The 19,579-nt window shown below is 36.1% G+C and overlaps 1 protein-coding gene across 6 annotated transcripts in view; it reads right to left on the minus strand.

Moving 5' to 3' along the window:
* Positions 1-917: 917 nt before the first annotated feature.
* nf1a (neurofibromin 1a) overlaps positions 918-19,579 on the minus strand; it is an 85,632-nt gene continuing 66,970 nt past the window's right edge. For 3 of the 6 annotated variants that reach the window (XM_082179682.1, XM_082179681.1, XM_082179680.1), the window contains 20 exons: positions 19,390-19,530; positions 17,694-17,973; positions 16,662-16,876; positions 15,754-15,815; positions 15,479-15,620; positions 14,099-14,200; positions 13,707-13,847; positions 13,289-13,415; positions 12,464-12,595; positions 12,226-12,361; positions 11,944-12,107; positions 11,723-11,845; positions 11,479-11,597; positions 11,155-11,255; positions 10,576-10,718; positions 10,317-10,363; positions 6,991-7,207; positions 6,496-6,573; positions 5,405-5,458; positions 918-3,565 (listed from right to left, as the gene is read on the minus strand). In XM_082179682.1, coding sequence (XP_082035808.1) covers positions 3,423-3,565; positions 5,405-5,458; positions 6,496-6,573; positions 6,991-7,207; positions 10,317-10,363; positions 10,576-10,718; positions 11,155-11,255; positions 11,479-11,597; positions 11,723-11,845; positions 11,944-12,107; positions 12,226-12,361; positions 12,464-12,595; positions 13,289-13,415; positions 13,707-13,847; positions 14,099-14,200; positions 15,479-15,620; positions 15,754-15,815; positions 16,662-16,876; positions 17,694-17,973; positions 19,390-19,530 — 2,667 coding nt within the window. In that variant the 3' untranslated portion in view covers positions 918-3,422. The remainder of the gene's footprint in view (positions 3,566-5,404; positions 5,459-6,495; positions 6,574-6,990; positions 7,208-10,316; positions 10,364-10,575; positions 10,719-11,154; positions 11,256-11,478; positions 11,598-11,722; positions 11,846-11,943; positions 12,108-12,225; positions 12,362-12,463; positions 12,596-13,288; positions 13,416-13,706; positions 13,848-14,098; positions 14,201-15,478; positions 15,621-15,753; positions 15,816-16,661; positions 16,877-17,693; positions 17,974-19,389; positions 19,531-19,579) is intronic. The other 3 variants (XM_082179685.1, XM_082179683.1, XM_082179684.1) reach the window with 2 other exon arrangements.

Below are 19,579 nucleotides of genomic sequence, written 5' to 3' on the forward strand. Positions count from 1 at the left end.
CCTGCATGTCGGGTAGCCTACACTTCAGTATATTGGAGGCTTGGCACATTTTGAAAGATCAGTCATCTGTTTGTGACCTGTCAGACAGTATGCTATATTTAAACAATTTTTTTTTTCTCAAAAAAAAAAAAAAAAAAGCGTTTAAACAACACATTTTTTATGACCTCACATTAATTGAGAGACTATGGAGTAGCCTATTTAAGAAACCCTGAAAAAAAAAGCAAAAAGGTGATTAGCATTTCATTTAAGTTTGTCACAGTTTTAAACTTGTACAGTGCCTAAAATAAATGTATTTTAAAATATATTAAAAATCATGTGGACATTTTTTTTGCCATGTTATTTCCCCTAATGCATCTGATACATATTATTTTACAATTGATAATTAACAGATTCCAAAGTCAAAAGTTTTGGGTCCACCCAAATGTTTTTGAGCCACCAAATTGTCTCTTAAGTATTTGCATTTATTTGGATTAACAAAATAGTTTTTTAACTCTTGTTTTGAATCAAATGCAACAGATGTTTTTGGTTGTGTTATACTTTTGTTTTGCCATATATTTAGAATGACTATAAATATTACAAAACCAAAACCGTTAGCTCATTTACCATTAGAAATAAGAGATTGTAGAACTGTACTCATTTCAGATGGAGTTAATGAGTTTTTCTATATTTAGATTTCATGACATTGCCCTAAAAGTTAGGTTATAGTTATAGTTAATATTTCTGATACATTTTTCAATACAAAACCGCCAAAACTTCAAATTACCTAAACTTTTGGTGATCACACAGATTTCAGGTTTCCAATATGATACAAATCTGATGCAGGTATATATTTTTGGCATTTCATTTTTTTTTTTTTTTTTTGGCCTTTAATAAAATCCAGAGAACTGACAAAGATTTCACATTGAACAGCACAGTAACAGGGTTGAGGGAAACTTTTATTACGAACACTGGTATAATTAAATTGCCATGTTATACATGTACAGCAACTAACCGCTTTACAAAAAAGCAAGTAATACAATATCACATATATTTACACTTGTATTTATATACCTTCCAATTTTACACAAACATATTTACAGGTGACAGATACATTGTTTACAGATGATCAATGCAATTAAAAATCTGGCAAATGCATCAAACACACATCATGAATTATATAAAATAAACCACTTTTTAAGTTTGTTTATGATGAGTTTAATTACATATGCAATTTAAAAGGCTTAGGGGCATGCCATGTGTGTCTAACCGCTGCCATGGCAGTCAAGACTGTGCCTTCATTATTGTCTTAAAGTATTGAAGTATCAGATTAGGTCAGTTTTAGATTGGTAGTAGCAATGCAACATCTAAAATTCAAGAGAAAGGAGTTATATTCTTGTTATTCAGAGTAATGGACGCAAAAAAGGCAAATCTTACACTTTGAACACTCAATTGGGTAATTTATGTTCCTTCATATTTTCAATTTGCATAAAAAAAAAAAAGTGTAAATTTGACATGAATTCACCATTACGACAGGAATAAACATTTCAAGTTTCATTTTTGATCATAACAAAACACTGATCTGAAATCTACTTAGTGCCCTAAAATAACCAAAAGTCAGGATGAATGCAAATTTTGGGATCTGCAGGAGTACGGCTGTAAAACAAACAAAAAATGTAAAAATAAATCTACAAATAAAATGGAAAAATTGACATTGATTTGGTCCCAGTTTTAAGTGTGAATCATCTGGTACTCATGTATTCCAAAACAATCTTTTCAAAAACATCAAATTAAAATTATGCATAAATATTCCGTCCTCAAACGTTTGGCAGGTACCCTTCTTTAGTAATACAAGTTTCCCTTTAATAATCATTTCAAAGAGCAAACACATGTACTTTGAGTTTGTCACCAGGTACACTACCATTTCCTCCTTGTAGATTTACAGATCAACATAATAATGGCTGAAAAATGCAGAAAACAAATATTGCACACAAAAATCGGCCACTTCAATTTTAACGGCCATGTTACATAAATTGTGAGGCCCTGCAAACTGCTTCTTAATTTAAACTTAAATGGCACAATTGTTTAACTTTGTGATTCACTGGTTAGGTGCCAAGTGAGAAAACGATTAAATTAAATGCCAAAAACAAACATTGTTATGAAGCTAGTGAGAACTGCATGGAAGAAATCATTATGTTAAGGCATACAACAAAGACAAGACAGACGTAAAAATGTACAAAATGGAGTTCACAACAGTTTCCCCTCACAATATTGCAAACTAGTCTTTGGTGCAATGTTACCATGTCAGCATGTGGTGGGATTGGGATTTCTGTGCCGTATGTAAGCCGTTAGTGAGACGGAAACGGGAAGGTAAAAGTGTGCACGGATATTTCCTGATCACACACTTAAATCATGTGCAATTTGTACACACATAGTGTTCAATAAAAAATTAAAAAATAAACTGAAAAAAAAAAGAACATATTGCACCACTGTGAGACGATGAATATTAATGCCAATTTGTCCTGTTTGATTTTTGCATTTTGGGAAAATCCTACATACGGATACATACTCATCCGTTGCTCTGCTAGAATCGTTTTCGACAACTGATGATATAACGATCGCTACGTAAACCTTCATGTGATCTCCGAAAGGATTATCTACATATACAGAATAAATATTTAGATGCCGCAATATGATATTCTCATATTTCATGGTCACATGGTACTGTTTACACCGTAGCGACATATGAACAATATGGTAAATGTTAAAGCCGCGACATGTTTTCATAATTAGTACCTGTTTTCCCTTCCTTAGCAAGGTCTTGCCTATTTTACAAACTATACACAGCTGAAAACCCTGACAAAGGCACACAATGGATAAAATAAGAACCCAAAACATGTGATCGTTATTATCGTCAATAGTATATTACACATATAATCTTTCTGTGTATACACCTGGATCGCGATCCAGATTTCAAGCCTGTGGATATCAGGACAAGTCAGGCCGCACGTCCATCCCATGGCGGGTCCGGGACTAAATGGAAAAAGACCGGATGCCAAGCCAAGATGATGAGCCTGCGAGTCTCCACACGGTTGGTCAACTGTTTGCTGTAGTGGTTAATCAGATCAGTTTCTCATGTACGTGTTTCTTTCAGACATCGATGAGGACATGATCTCAAGTTTGTGCAAAACGAAGAGTGGACGCCTCAATTTAGCATTTCAATGTGGTCAGTCCCAAGACATTTTTGATGTTGAGTGCAACACGGAGAGTTCAGTTCATCCTCCGAACAAGTTCATTTAGGCAAGTATGTGGCAAGCTTCAACTGGTATCAAAAAAACAAACACTCAAGCGGTTCTTAAATGCAAGAACCTTGTTAAACCGGACGAGGGAAAGCAAAAAGGATTCGTGGAGAAGAACGATGGCCGCGGAGTAGGTAGAAATGCTTCTCAGACGATCTTTTTGATGCTTGGCCGTTTGAAGCTGCCTGCACTACGCTGCTTCTGTACCTGGCTGGCTGACCCGTGTCGTATTCGCCCACTGGTGGAGAGACTTGAGGTGGGAGAAATCTCAACGTTCTCCTTGTCGATACCTGCAGGAGAGAGATGTTATGTAACAACCTTGCATGCACACCGGTAGCCTATTTCCTATCTAAAACCTCGAATTAAATCAATTACAATAATTCACAATTTTTTTATTTTCATCTAAATGTATCGAATGTAAACCATATATTTTAAAACAATAACTAAAGCATCAGATTTTACAGACATGCTTTGACATGGAGTCAGGCTGTATGTAAATACACATACTGATCAGTAGGTGTCTCAGCGCACAACATTATCACACTGAGGAGAAAGTCTCATGTAGGGATCGTGTGTGAGCGTTCATGATACAAGTTTGAGACATAAGTGTGCGTTTAAAATGTGCCTGTTGTTCTTGTGTAAATTATTAGAAGGCCAATATCAGCATTACTATTCTCATAGGTTCAAATTCCCCAACTATAATGAAATAAAATATAAAAGGCTTTTCACACTGTTTAAAACTGGGTAAATGTCTTCAACATTTCACACTTTTAAGGCTGTTAACAGAGCTTTTAACCTTGGGTTATGGTGCCTTCTCGGTGCTAAATCTGAATTGTGGTGCCAAAAGTATATAACAAAGAAACCAAGCGGTTCTGTAATAGACAGCGAACCATAAACTGCCTTAAATATCAAATTCCATATACAATTTTGAAAAGTCGCTGTTTGGATTTAAATGCTTAAGAGTATATGATTGGATCATTATTGCAGTGATTATTATGTTTCTAGCATGTTATATGTTTGGCAACAGTTCTTCTTACCCTAATTGATGGAGTGTGTAGCTTTTCATTTCTTAACCTCTTAGTTGTCTTGTCATACAAACTTAAATGGTTGTAATTCAAGAATGATTCGGAATAAAGTCCTAAATTGGTTTACAGATTATTGTAGAAGTGAAATAAATTAAGAAAGTGAAAAAGAAAAATATCTTATAAAACACATATATTTTACAAGACTACTTTAGGCAAAACCAAGAAAATCTTTAATTTTAGGTTGTCTCGAAAAATGAGCTTTCAGTAAGATTTTGTTTGGGCGCAGTACCAAACTTTTCCACTAGAAAACCAAAGCTCCATTACTGACCATATAAGGGCGCCTCCATTTCCATATATGGTTTGAGTGATCTGAATCATATATTTCCATAATTTTCATATAATTTATGAAGTGGACATCCTATTCAGAAGTAGTATGCGCAGTTTGGCAGTATTCAACCTCTAATAAACATAAAAACTCTTGCATTGTCAATACAAGATCTTGACCAAAAAATGATGCACCTTCTTGATGGAAATTAATGTTGTGATGTTATGTTATTTGTGCATACATTTTTTTATCAAGATCTTGTATTGACAAAATGACTCCAATTAGGGTTAGAAGAACTGTTGCCAAACATATAACATAATCACTGCAATAATGATCCAATCATAGACTCTTAAGCATTTGCCTATTTAAATCCAAACAGCGACTTTTTTTGGCCAAGCAGTGTATTTGTATGTAGAATATAAAATAAGAATGATACATTTAAAAAAAAAATTTAAACACATTAATTATAAATGTAAAAAAAAAAAAGTAACCAAGTGCTAACTAAGGGTTAAAAATGGCACACTGGCCTAACAATTTCAAGTGTGAAAAGCCTTTAACGATGCTATTAAAACTGCAAATGTTCTGTCCTCAGCTGTGTATGTGAGTGTTTGTTTAATACCAGGCCCTTGTGATCTCTCTTCACAGTTCCTGTTAAAGTAGCCCCTCTTGCTTTGATCTGACAGTAGCATCTACTACTGACTCCAGCAGCAGATTTACAATTCAAACACTCTACGAATGGCAACAACTGCTTTTTTCACACAGTGGAGGTCGATGAGTACCTGGGAGGACGAGGTGAGGTGGGAATACAGCCGACTTAGAGCAAGGCAGACAGGCTTCACACAGAGAGAGTAAAAAAAAAAAAAAAAAGACATGAGTGACATTCACAACTCAAAAGAGGACAGGAAGGACAGATGAATGGAAGAAACAGGAAATCAAAATAAAAAAAATGGTAGCTTACAGATTTATCTGACTGCATTTTACTCTTAATGTTCGGCTGAACAGTGAAGCTAAGAAGCAGTTGATATTAGCTCAAAATGCAGATTAAATTGATATCAAAAGGAGAAATTAGTGAGAAGGAATGTGATTTAGACATTCACTTAAGTGCTTGCTGGATCATCTAATGACTACTGTTACATATATGTGCTAGGGCTGCACAATATACCGAAATTATCGAAATATCACAATGTATATATCGCGATATGCATATCGAAACGGCTTGCAATAACTGTGGTCATGAACAAAAGACGAAGAGAAAATCACTCACAATTCTTGAATAACTTTTGTAGCTTTAATAAGTATCAGTATATATTTAATTCATACAGTGAAGACTAAGCAGTATTTTATTTTTACATATGATTATTCAGTTTCTGTTGTTTAATAAACCTAATGTAGGATAACCTGAACTCCTAAATCCTGTGGTTTACACTGATGTTAAAATAACACTTCTTACGCTACAGTAAAACACTGATGTTCACTTTCAGAAGTTGTAGGGATGTTTTGTTGTCACAAAAAGAAAATGAAACACATGTAGGTTATATAATTTTAAATATATTTTAAAGATAATTTAAGTTTATTTTACACACTTTAAGCATTATCGTATAACACATATCGAATATCGCATTATTTAATGAGTTATTGCATATCGCGTTTTTTTCTTCAATATCGTGCAGCCCTAACATGTGCATATAGAAATACCTCTCCAGTATGAATATATACTCTTTAACGGCCAATTTAACCTGAATAGTATCACACTGCCACCACTGAAAAAAAGTAAAGACAAGAAATAGGCACTAAAATAAGTTACCACAGTTCGCAAACTATAGAACTGGACATTAATTGCCCAACACAGCTCTATAGTTTAGGTTTGTACCAGCTGTTTTCGGTGGCACCTCCTCTGTGGTTCGTGGATGGGAGAGAGTTGGGGACCGTCTATAAACTATAGGGCCCTCTGAACCGACAGCACATTCCCAATGAAAAGGAGACAGAATGCAGTGAGGTTAATGAAGATACAAACGCAAAGCAAAGGTGTCAAATGCACACACAACCACTGTCAAAGCCCTGCACGGTCTAGTCTTGCACATCCTGCACATCTAGCGAAACCAGAGAAACTGTCAACTGGCGATGCTTTTAGGAATGAAAGCAGACAGAAAAGCGCTGACAACTGCGATCGCAAACAGCAGCGTGGCTACAGCTGTTACAGTGTTATTTTTTAATGCTAGGGAATGTATGCACTAATCATGATTATGTGAGCAGGTGTGAGTAGCACACGATGTGTGAAGGTAAGTGAGCAACTACTGGCTAATTTGCGTCTATGTGTGTGTATTAGTGAATGAGTGTGCGTGCAGTGCAGGAAGTGAGCACTGACCTGGTGAGTGCTGTGAAGTGGCGAGGGACGTCATGGAGTTGGACAGGTTGAGGTTGGCCGTGATGCTGAGCTGACTTTGGACGGTGGGCGGATACGGAGAGGTGGGCGTGCGCAGTGACTCCTCCCCTCCTTCTTCCTCAATGCCAGGAAGATAGGTGTCAATCAAAGCATCTAGGAATTTAACCACGAGCTCGGCATAGTCTGGAATTTGGGTTTGCTGTTGGAGAGTAAAAGCAGGTGTGTGATTAATAATCATTTAGCATTATCATATTTGGTCCTAAGCAGGACTTGACACTAACACTCGCCAACCCACCAAATGCGGGTGGATTTCGGCAGTGGTGTGTAACGCGGTCACTCCTACTATGCCACTTTGGCGGGTTGAATTTTATATATAATATAATCTATATATTTTTTTATTGTAGTCTTTTAAAAAGGCACCTGAAATAAACTAAGTGCAATGTAGTGTTGTCAAAATTATAAATTATTTTGATACATTTCGATACTGAAATATCTGAAACGCTTCCAATAAAAATTTTCCACAGAATAGATGCACGATACCAGCTGAGCTTTCTCGCTCTCTCATCTCTCCGACAGCGAGTTGACACACAAACCCGCCTCCTCTCACTCACTCGTTTCATTTGCTCCAGATGAATGTTGATGTAACAGGGCTTGAATTTTGGCGTGGGATTGCGCATAGTTTTTCCCACAAATTTTGTGCTCACACCCAAAGTCCACGCACATAAAGCCGGTCCTTAGTACTAAATTGAGTTATTTTTCTCTGCTTAATTTTTTTTACGCTTAGTCAAATACACACAAAATGACGACAAAATCCTGTCTTGGCCAGTATTCACATAAACAGTTAGTTATGTTTTAAGTGAACGTAAACATGCATGTTTAACAGCATAATGGATCAGGTCTTAAAGTGACAGCAGCCTAATATACCTGTTGCCAAATTATGAGATATTAAAAATATCTGCATGGCAGTTTTTCCCCATGGTATTGATGTCAAAATTGTGGCCAGTGAAAACGCTGAGTGGCTAGTAACTTTGGAAAAGCAATAGCCACAGAGGCTGGTGATCAAAAAAGTTCATGTCAAGCCCTTAGATAAGGTCCTTAGATATGGCACATGTAAATCTAAGGGACCTTTTTCACCCATTACGCCACTGATCAAACGTTTGATTACTCAGAAACATAATGGTATATTTCACAATAAATTTGAGCAATAGCGGCAAACTGCAATGACTGGAACAACCGAGATCTTTAGAATTCCTGTGGTAAAAACAAGCAGTAATGATTCAGCCCCTTATTAGCTGTCAACAACATTTAAGACATTTTACGGTCAGGGTTCAACAATAAGGATGTCAGGGCCAGTGTGGGTTATTTTTAGGCCAGCTGACGGAAGCTTGCACTATTGGGCCAGTGCTTATGTTCATACATTCCAACAATCAGTTTCCAACATCAGTCTGACTGTGTTGACCAATTTTTATTTTCTGCAATGCATTACATTATTTTCAAGCAAAATTGCCTTTATGAATTTATAGCTGTCATGGAATTCTTAGTTGCATAATTCCAGGTATGACAGCATATTAAAAACAGCATTTTTTGTATAGAAAACTTAATTTGTATCTATAAAAATGTATCTATATTTCTAATACATAAAAATATGTAGCTAAAAATGTATAACAAATAATATACAATACAATAATTTCTGTAATACATTTTATATAATAAAATCTTAAGTTTTGTGGTGAAGTCAGTTAAAATATTGACAAGGCAAGTAAAGCTATAAAAATAATAATGATGATCATACAATTAAAATAGACTTAATTAATAAAAATACTTAATTTATATTAACAAAAAGAATTAAAATAATCTAAATATAACTGAATGCCCTGCTACATATATTAGATTAACTCTTGACGCGTGTGATCACATGGGTGTGATTAGAACGTCCAGTGCATCACGTGATCAGCTGCTAAATTCAAATGTGCTTTCACACTTTGACTGGCGCTGAGCCAGAGACGGAAGCGATCAGTGCTTGACATATATAACAACTATTCAGTGTTTTCAACCACATAATCTTTCTTTTAGGTTTCAGACATTTAAATACACATAAGTACTAGCAAAATAATACATTTACAGTTTATAAAATACACACTGATGTCTATGGAAGCGGCAATAACAATCCTTTCAATTATAAATTGACGACGTGTTTTATTCATCTTAGATACACATTGTGTAAGTAACTATAAAGTTTACTCTATTTTTCTCCCACTTCACCGGTCACTTACTTTCATGTATTTTGGGAGAAGTGGATGAAATGACGTGTTGTAAATCCGACAGATTCGATTCTGTGAACTGCGGCGCCCGTCTCGCATTATAGATCAGCTAACGTGATCATTATAAAGGTTTTTAAATGACAAAACATCTCGAGCATCTCGAGAAAGATGCTTGCATGTGTCGGTATGATAGCCCGCAGTCAGAGTCTAGCCCTGGCAGCATCACGAGGAAAGCCATGCAACGAACACACACGTACTTTTACACCACAGAAACAAACACTTTGCAACCCATGAATGCCTCTCTCATCTATTACTACCATTGGAAAGCACCACATGGTGTCGTGAATAATTAAGAAACAGTGTCTTTTCTCATAGGATAAGAAAACTCAGTCTCATGAATAATTATGCGACACCGACGTGTCATCGAAGTACTATAGTGCACTGCCACGTCACAACCTGTGATGTGGACTGGGTGTAGATCGTAAACCCAAAAGATGAAAATAGCAGAAAAAAACCCTACAATTAAATCTAACAGATGCTAACATTGTCTTCAGTGATGTTCAACACACATACACCTGTTAAAATCTCAGAAAATTTAGTTAGGGTTTCATGACCCTTTAAATGAAAAAAAATCATAATTTTCCAGCACAAAAATGTGTTCCAAAAAAATCTAATTTACATCAAATAATTGTCAAGTTATTCATATAATAATTGAAATATTGTAACATTACAGTGAAAATATTGGCAGGGCACGTAAAAAAACCTGCATTACGACAAGGCTATAGGAAATTAATCATTATTGCTGAGCCATGAAAGTGGGAAAACACTTCCTTCAGCGAGGGATACATAAGCAATACATCCCTGTCATTTATGCCTTCTTAAACCGCACAGCAGAACTGTGGGAGACACCGGATGGGTGTGGGAAATGTTTGGGAAAATCCGTTTTGGTCAATAAATCTAGCAAGCTGCAGAGAGACCGCAGCACACAATTTCTTCACTGCACTCCGTTGGAAAATAAAAAGCGTTTATGGGAGCCGTTAATCATACCTTAGAGAAGGGCCCGGCAAACCTCCAAAGGCCGTTGAAACCGAAACCTGTGAGACAAGAGAGAGGTGACAGCAGAGACAGATGACAGAGCAAGAGTGATGGAGTGTCAAGGGGGGGAAAAAAGGGAAACTGGTCAGACATCTGAAGATAAGTAACACTTAACAGGATGTTGTTTTATAGCCTTTAAACACTTTCTTTTTAGATAATTAAGAAATCTGAATATTAATAAATGACTGGAGAGATTGGCACTAGGCTTTACTCTGCAAGCAGGACGGCTGGTATTGAGGGGGAGACTCCTCATGATAGACCACATTCTGAATGATGCCGTGGACGGGGTTCAGGAGGTTGGGGTCCTGGCACATGGACAGGACGGTGCTTAACTTGGAGTCCAGCAGGTTGTGGCTATGATAAAAATAACACAGGTCAAACTAAAATACAGCAGTTCATGTTTGTACATTGTTAGTTCACTGTCCATTATGTTAACAAAGATTAATAAATACCGTAACAAATGTATTGCTCATTGTAAGTTCATGTTAGTTAATACATTAACTAATGTTAACAAAAGGCACCCTATTGTAAAGTGTTACCCATTTTTTAATCATGAAAATTATACTACTTTTAAAACATTCCATCTTGTTGGATAATAAAATCAAAAAATCCTGAAAGCTAAAAAAAAAAGAAAAAAAAGAAAGAAGAACATTTTTGTTTTCACCTTGGAGCTGCATAACCCATGCTTATTTCTATTCTCAATAAAGTTCTTAATCTATAAGTTTCAATCGCATCCCATTCTCTGAAGAACATCAAGGTCAACATTTCACCCTGAATCTCAGACACTCACACAACGGGAAAGACCTTAGGGAAGACCACACTGGCCTCAGCCAAATACTCGTACAGGATCCGCTGATGAAACTCATCCGTCGTGTATTTCACCAGTGTGGCCTGCAAAAAAAGAAAAATATATATATTGCTATACTACATTGCATAAAGTATAATAAACATCATATAGCTGGAAAAAGAAAGAGAATCATCTTTATTTAACTTTCTTGTGCTACACAAAGAATATGCAAAAAACATTCTATATACAATTTCATACTTAATTCCACCTGCAAGAGGATTTAAAGCAGAAGAACAAGTACAAAGGAAAGTGGTATGGAGCACACACCAGTACAGTGAGGAGCAGCGTCTGGATCTTCGGGTCTGTGAGAACGTTCTCGTCCAGAAGGACGTTGGACTCGGACATGGACACTTTGCGTAAATGGGAGTTGGCTATTCGCTGGGTTTCTGGAACGAAGAAGAGCTGTTAGCGATTCGATCGCTCTCATTTCTCATGCTTAATTATCATTCAGTACACTTAGATCAGCACTGGCCATCACACATTTGATTGGCAAACGCAGAAAAAAACTCACCGATCTCATAGTCGTTTTCAGATACCCGTCTCATTTTTGGAGGCGTGGTGATGCCCGACTCAATATCTGGTCTCTTCGGGGCTTTCGAGTCCGATATTAGGTGATCGAAGCTCTTTCTAGTACCTAGAATAAATATAAAAACACGCAAGTATGAAGCTAAAGTAAAGCTGCAGCCTGTTCAAAAGCCAGTTAGAAAGAATGAAGCCACAGACCGCTCATACCCAGTAGTTTCTTCGAGTTGGCCTGCGACGGCTGGCCCATGTCCACGCTCATGGATTTGCGTGGGCGAAGGCTGGTTTGCCCCATGGCAGAGTACGGAGGTGCAAGGCTGCGCTCTGACACTTTCGGAGAAGCCCAGGGCTGGTTTTCACGCAGCAGCCTGACACTAAAGAGAGTGTGAGAATCATCAAAACAAAAACACAACAAAAAAATCTATATAGTATGGTTGGAAAGGCAAGTGTATAGTAGAAAGAAACCGGGAACATTTGATGAAAAGTTCTCACCTGCATTCAGGTTCCGTTTCGAACACTGTGTATGTGTCCATTGGAAAGTTCTCCATGGTAACTTCTGAAAGCAGCAATGACTTCCTGTGCTTTAGACTGCAGCGGCTCCTCACCTCCTCGGATACTGTGAGCAAAGCTGAAACACAAACATCCACTTTAGATGTTTTTATCAGAATATAAATACAAAAATACTAAATACAGGTTGTTAAAGGTTAAGGCTGTGTTGGCTTTAACTTACCGGCCAGATAGGCCACACTCTGCGTGTTCACTTCAAACTTGTCACAGCTGCGGTGTTTTCCCACCAGGCCCAGGAGCGTATGAAGGATACGCACCGTCCTCGCCACCGTGGTGGAAGAAGGATGTCTGTATCCTACAAGAAGAAAAGACAAAGATGACGAACCAGAGAGACGGAAGACATTTTACTGATTAACTTCTAATGCTCGATGTGATCAATCGCTAAAACCTCTGAATACATTAATTGGTAAGTTGATACATATTTATTGATGTCAGTAATGCATTAGTTCATCAACACAGAATAGTTAATAAAAAATTAAAAAATCCACTGAAAACACTGGCCCAGATTAGTTTTGAGTTAGATATTTAAGTCAGATTATGACAAATAATATTAATAATACATAAAATGAAATATGCAGGTTGACTCAGATTTATAATTTTTATTATTAATATTATTATTACAATCCTGTTAACCCTTGCAATAGAGGGCCAGTTCAGCTTATCTAGCCACCGTATTTTTTTATTTTTTTACTGCGCGGCTTCCGGTGCCACCCGTTCCGGTTATTTTAGCTGTAGAAAAACAGCCTGTTTTTGCTGATTGATATTGCAAACAATATGCATTTCTCATATTATTTTAATCTATTATCGTAATCTTAAACACACAAGTTTGTAGAGCATATAATTTACTGCACATTGCTATTTTTTTTGTTATTTCCATATAATAATAATGTAATTAATATTCATTAATTTTATTATTATTAATAGCTAATGAATCTTAAGTCTCACACATTCACAGAAAATAGTGGATAGGTGATCTTTTAATCAATACCTTTGAGTAAATGCCCCACTAATGCAAAGTTAAAGTTGGAGGCAAAGTTGAGTCCCACAAAATGGTCCATTTGTTTACAATGCCATTCCAGTGGCTTCCGGATCTCCATGAAGACCTCCTCAGGACTCTATAGAGGTGAAAACATTTTTTTATGAAGATAACTGCTCAGAGTTCTTACACTGCAATACATTTTACCTTGATTTTCTGAGAGGCTGCTACAGAGCCAATGGGTGGAGCTTGACAGTCTAGCCACACCCTAAACCGACTTAGGTCAAGCTCCACCCATTTTATCCAGAGATGGAAAGCAGAATGTAATTTGGCTCCACACATCACATTTATGTGAAAAACAATAATAATATTAAGAATATCAACATGTTTTAAGTCTGTGGTTGTCTAAATGTGAATTTCAGTCGAGCACCTTATCATTAAACACCCGGAGGCTGTCCAGTGTGTGCAGATTCTGCTCTAGAAGGGCGGTACCAGCAGAGTACAGATTCACTTCATCCAACTGAAGCACAGCCACAGCCACCCAGAACAGAGCTTTATGCATGGGAGAATCCTGTAGATCATTAGACAAGCACACACAAAACTATTAATGAGTGAAGTGTGTCATTTCCGCATCAGCAAAAATAGGTTTCACACATGTACTCATTTCCGCATCATCAAACGGAATTGCAAAAATAGGTTTCACACATGTACACATTGAGAGAAGTAAATTAAAACATTGTTACAGGCGTGTTACTTCAGATGGTTAATTATAATAGCTGCTGATGTTTTAATAATTGAATCCAGCACGCAATGTGACTGCACCTGATCGAGGAGAGGCTGTAGCTTGGTGAGAGCGATGACGGTGGCCTCGATGAGAACCTGGCTGTTGTAATTATCCGGCCCCTTTAAGCAGCTCTCCAGCCCCTGTGCAGGAACAGCATTAATCAGACAGAGCGCTGGAGCGTGACGCCAGCAAATCGTCAGAGCGAATGACACTACAGCAGTTAGACTAGCGCACTGCATTTCTGCACAGACCTGAATCACACTGCATATACAACACAAATATACATCATTTCCAGGCAAAATATAGTCACAATACTACAAAAATACTACAAAAGATGCCCACCATTTAGATGTATTTAACAGGATTGGGGAAAAGGTCAAGAATTGCCTTTCAATTTATAAGTTTATAACTTTTGTAGCGCCAAAGTGGTAGTTGCCATAGCTGTCATAAAAAAATATCTTCATTTGTGTTCCCGAAGATGAATGAAAGTCTTATGGGTTTGGAACAACATGAGGGTAAATAATGACAATGTTCATTTTTGGGTGAACTATCCCTTTAAAGGAAGAGGAAATTCAATAATAGTCAGTGACAACAGAGAAATGTAAGTAGTCCAACCAGTTTGATGTGTTGTGACATCAAGAACAATCAATAAAATACAGTTAATTCATAAATTATGTTTATTTTGTGTTATGTAATTTTTCCTTAACTGATTAGACATTCAAGGAAATTAATAATGGAAATTAATCAATGCTCAGCTTGCTTAAACTGGACAATGACTTTCTTCTAGAGCTGCTGTACAGCCAAAACAAAAATTTTTGCATTTATTTCTTATCACTGTAAAGCTGCTTTGAAACAATCTGTATTGTAAAAAGCGCTATATTAATAAAGGTGACTTGACTTGACATTTCTTTAAACTATGTTTAAAACTGTATAAATTCCCACAAAATTCTAAAGTTAAAAATTTTGTCCAAACAAAATATCGAACGCATTGTTTACAGACTTTATAAAAGTAAACAGACATCTTAATTTATTGACTTCAGAAATACACTACTACTTTATTTTTTTAAAGTTTTTGAAAGAAGTCTCTTATGCTCATCAAGGCTGCATTTACATGATAATGTACTGTTATGGGCAATTCATGAAAAAATTAAGGAATATAAATATTAATTCTACTTCTATCTGCATCCTGTTGACAACCTTAAAATAAAAAATTAATTGGATACTTATTCAGCTTTAAATGCACAGCTGTGCACTTCTATAAGCCTTACCAAAAAATGGAACCATTAGAGAAGACTTTATAAAATCAATGTATATTAACATTGTTATTTTGCAAAAACAAGCGAATGCAAGCGAATTAAAATCATATCTAAAATTAGGGAGTTTGAGAGAGAGAAGCAGATGAGAGAAAGAGAGCTTACCCGATCAATGCTGAGCAGAGGACTGGCTTTACTGAGAATACGAATGATCTGTTTGAGCTGCCCGTGAGTCACACGTTTACTGATGCAGCCGAACACCACCAGCGCCCGTGGCTGAAGAGATGGGTTATACTGGAATGCAAACCTATCCAAGAAAAGAAAATGTAAATTATAAGTCGAGGTAACAGATTTTGTTATTTTAATGTGATTGCACTATGATTCTCAGTTGCAAATTTTTGTGAAAAAACTCTTGTGAAATGTTATGTTTTTCATCGTACTTTTGTGCCAATTCAGTCCACTGATCAAGCCATTTACATCCGGGAATGTCTCTCATACAGGCCTGGGGAAAAACAACTATTGGTTAAATAAAAGACTTCAAGACATACGCATTTATAAAACTCATAACTTTCCCCTTTGAATGGATTTTTCTTGTCAATAATTTTCACGGATCTACTCACTCTGACTCGGTAGAGCGCAGTGATTTCATATTTTTTGATCACCAGAAATTGAGAAAGAAAATCCATTTAATAGACATCAGTAGCAATACTACTGATACTGGCCTTCATTCATTGTACTTAGTGTACCATATTTATGTTGTTTCTACATTTATTTGGAGATTCAATGTCAAAATATGTATTAAAACATAATACATATGGTAAGTCTACATACATTAAATGTTATTAATATTTCAAATATGTTAGAAATGCCATATATACTATTTCGATATTCCTTTATATTTAATAAATTAGGTTTGCCATAACATTACATTTAAAAATATATTAAAATAAAGAGTTAATTTAAATTATAATAATTTGTGCTGCCAATCAAAAAAAAAAAAAAAAAACGAATTAATCACACATTGTGATTAAATTGGACCCATCATTAAGATTTTTAATATATTTTATATTGCATTATTTTTTCACATTGTAAATATTTGTTTAATGCCATCTTTTTACTAAGTACTATGAATGAAGGCCAGTACCACAGATACCAATACTGTTACTGATGACTAAAGTGGATTTATTTCTCAATTTCTGTGGATGAAGTGAGCATGTGTTGATCCATTTACACAAAGCACAAAATATATCCTTTACATGGATCAACACAGTGCTGGACATCGGCAGTTAAACAAAACAAAAAGTGGTTAGACAGCTCACTTCTATAATACACAATGTTGGTAACTGACCTCCATGATCTCCAAAAGAGCCTCTGTAACCGTTTCCAGGGACGACAGAGCAAAGGTCTCTCTCTCGTAGGAGCCGGGGGAGAAAGAACGGTCTCTGTAGCTGGAGCGGAAGGCTATGACCGCAGCAGATTTGACCTTACTGATGCCGAACAGTAGGTAGAACTTGGGCAGGGAGAACTCAGTCAGACTCAGACGTAGCACCTGTTTAGTCTCCTCTGCAGAAGCAAAAACCAGAACAGCAACAAATCAGACTCAGGTTATATATATATATATATATATAACCTGTCTGGTTATCAACATTCTTCAAAATATATTTTTTGTGCTCAACAGAAGAAAGAAACTCATACAGGTTTGGAACAACTTGAGAATAAGTAAATGATGAGAGAATTTAAATTTTTGGGTGAACTATCCCTTTAAGTTTTCAGAGTTGGCACAATTTTTAAAAACTAAAGAAAAAACTTTACTTTTTTTAATGTACAGATATTATGTACAATAATGTTCATTAATTCAGCTTTAATTTCTCATTTCATACCCATAAACTGAGAAAAAAATAAATTTAATAGAGATATTAGTACAGACCTTCATTCATAGCACTTATGCCATTAAACATATTTTAAATATCCTTAATTTACTAATTAAAAATATATTACAAATTTTAAATGTTAAGTGCAATTTATAAGTTGTTTTTTAATCGATTGACAGCACTAATTATTACAATTTAAATGAACTGTTTTTATTTTTATATATTTTAAAATCTAATTCATTAATGTGATGGCTAAATATAAAGAAATATACAAATTAAATGCTAATTTTATCTAAACATTGAATATTAATAACATTTAATGATTTATGGTTTATGATACATGGTTATGGGTAAAATGTGGGATTTCATACTTGGCATTAGCAGTCCTCAAGCATGAGTTTAAAAAAATAAACGCAGTATTCCTTACATGTTTAAAACATTTCCAAATTCATATTTATTTTTAATATGGATTTCCAGTCAATATCCATTTTCTGTGATTTATCGCTCACCACTGAAGTTAAGCTGTGAGCAGGTGCAGAGCGAGTGGATGATGTTAATAACGAGGCCGTGCGTGGACGCTCGGAGGGACAGTGGGCCGGTGGCCACCAGCAGGGTGACGACGTGGAACAGGTAGGGCAGATGAGCGGCCACGTCCAGAGAGTTGTTGAAGGAGAGCATGAGCATGTAACGGGCCAGTATGGCGATGTCGTCCCACATCAGGTGCTGCTCGAGGGTGGGGGTGGGAGACAGGCACGTCTTATCGATGATCTTACACATTCGGCCAATCACCTGAGAGATGAATTTATAATTCAATCTTTTTGTTACATTGCAAACAACATAAGAAATAAGGCTTTAATTAGTCACTGGTGAAAATGAAAACTAATAAGGCTAATTAAACACTAAATCAAACAAACATCATTGAAGCTGTTTAAGAGCTTCTTTAACGATCAAAATGATGATTATTTGCAAAAGGCATAATTTATCATTTCAAACAAACTTCAGATCAGAAAGTAATCGAATACCAAATCGAATCCAGACAATGTGCCTTTTATTTTCACTCTGTGACATGCACCTAAACATCATTTGCTCTCTCAATAAGATTATACTTGGTCCCTCACTTAACCCCAGAGTCCCGCTGCTATACGAGTCTTAGAAAAGCAGACGCAACAACTGGACAAAGCCTGTCCTTGTGCTGCTCACTGTGACAGCAGTGGCTGGCACATGCTAACCAAACAATATTTGGTTTTTCAGGATAGCTGAGCATTTGGGAAAACAGCTAAATATGTCCAACTAGTTAAAAATAGCATAAGATATATGGTTATGGTTGCTGCGTTAATCAAGAACCATAAAGATCAAGCCACTTAACGTATCGGAGTCGCAAATGTGGCTCTCCTTTTGACCAAGTGTCTGACAATGACGTCCATTGAGCGTAATGATGACTAACAGTTGTCCATATAATAGGAGTGACTGCCCCGCTGGCTAACTATTGTCTGTCTGTGCGTACACGTACAAATTGGGCATTTGTGCACAAACACTTAGGATAATAGATGTTGGGTAGAAGAGCTAGTCAGCCAGGAGAAGATCACAAGAGGAATGATTCAGGAACACAAAAGCCAGAAACACTAAGCGGTAAGTCGAAATCTTTGTAAAAGTATTAATGGGCTTTACAGACATGATAACAAGAAATAAAACTGGTTTGATTGATAATTGAATATTGTATAATATTAAATAGGAGTATACATTTAGACTGAAATAAACTGTATAAAATTATCTAAAAAAGGCATACAATGTAACTGAAGCTGTTTCAGGGCCTGGATTTCAATACGTAAATAAATAAAATTATATATATATAAAAAGACAAATCTTATCATTATCAAATCCTATACTGTATATAAATGCAAAATAATTGAAAACAATTATTACAAAATGCAATGCAACAATAATCTGTGCTAACAAAATTACTGAATTACTACAGAATAAAAGGAAAAAACGAAATGGCTTACATTTTGGTTTTTGGTTCCGTTGCATTTTCCATGTTTTAAATAATTTATTACAGGTCAGCAAAGCAGATTTTAATATTTCAGTATCTAACTGAGTGTTCTGTTACTAGGTTATCTTAGGAACAACATCATATTAAACAATATATTAAAAACAAATTCATAGGGAATTACAGTATAATATGTTAGCTGAGCAGGAAGCGTTTACCTTGCTGGACACCAATTTGACATTTCCTGAAGCCAGGGCTACAGCTGTGTCAGCCATCACTTCAGCCTTGATGGATCCCAAACCCCCAGTAGCACTGGTCTTTATGAAGCTATCCAACACCACATCCAGCAGGTCTGTGATCTATACAAGGGAAATGGTGAAATCTATAACTGCTGACTAACAGAGTTTC

The sequence above is a fragment of the Leuciscus leuciscus genome (genome assembly GCF_965113295.1).
Source record: "Leuciscus leuciscus genome assembly, chromosome: 9".
Taxonomy (NCBI): Eukaryota; Metazoa; Chordata; class Actinopteri; order Cypriniformes; family Leuciscidae; genus Leuciscus; species Leuciscus leuciscus.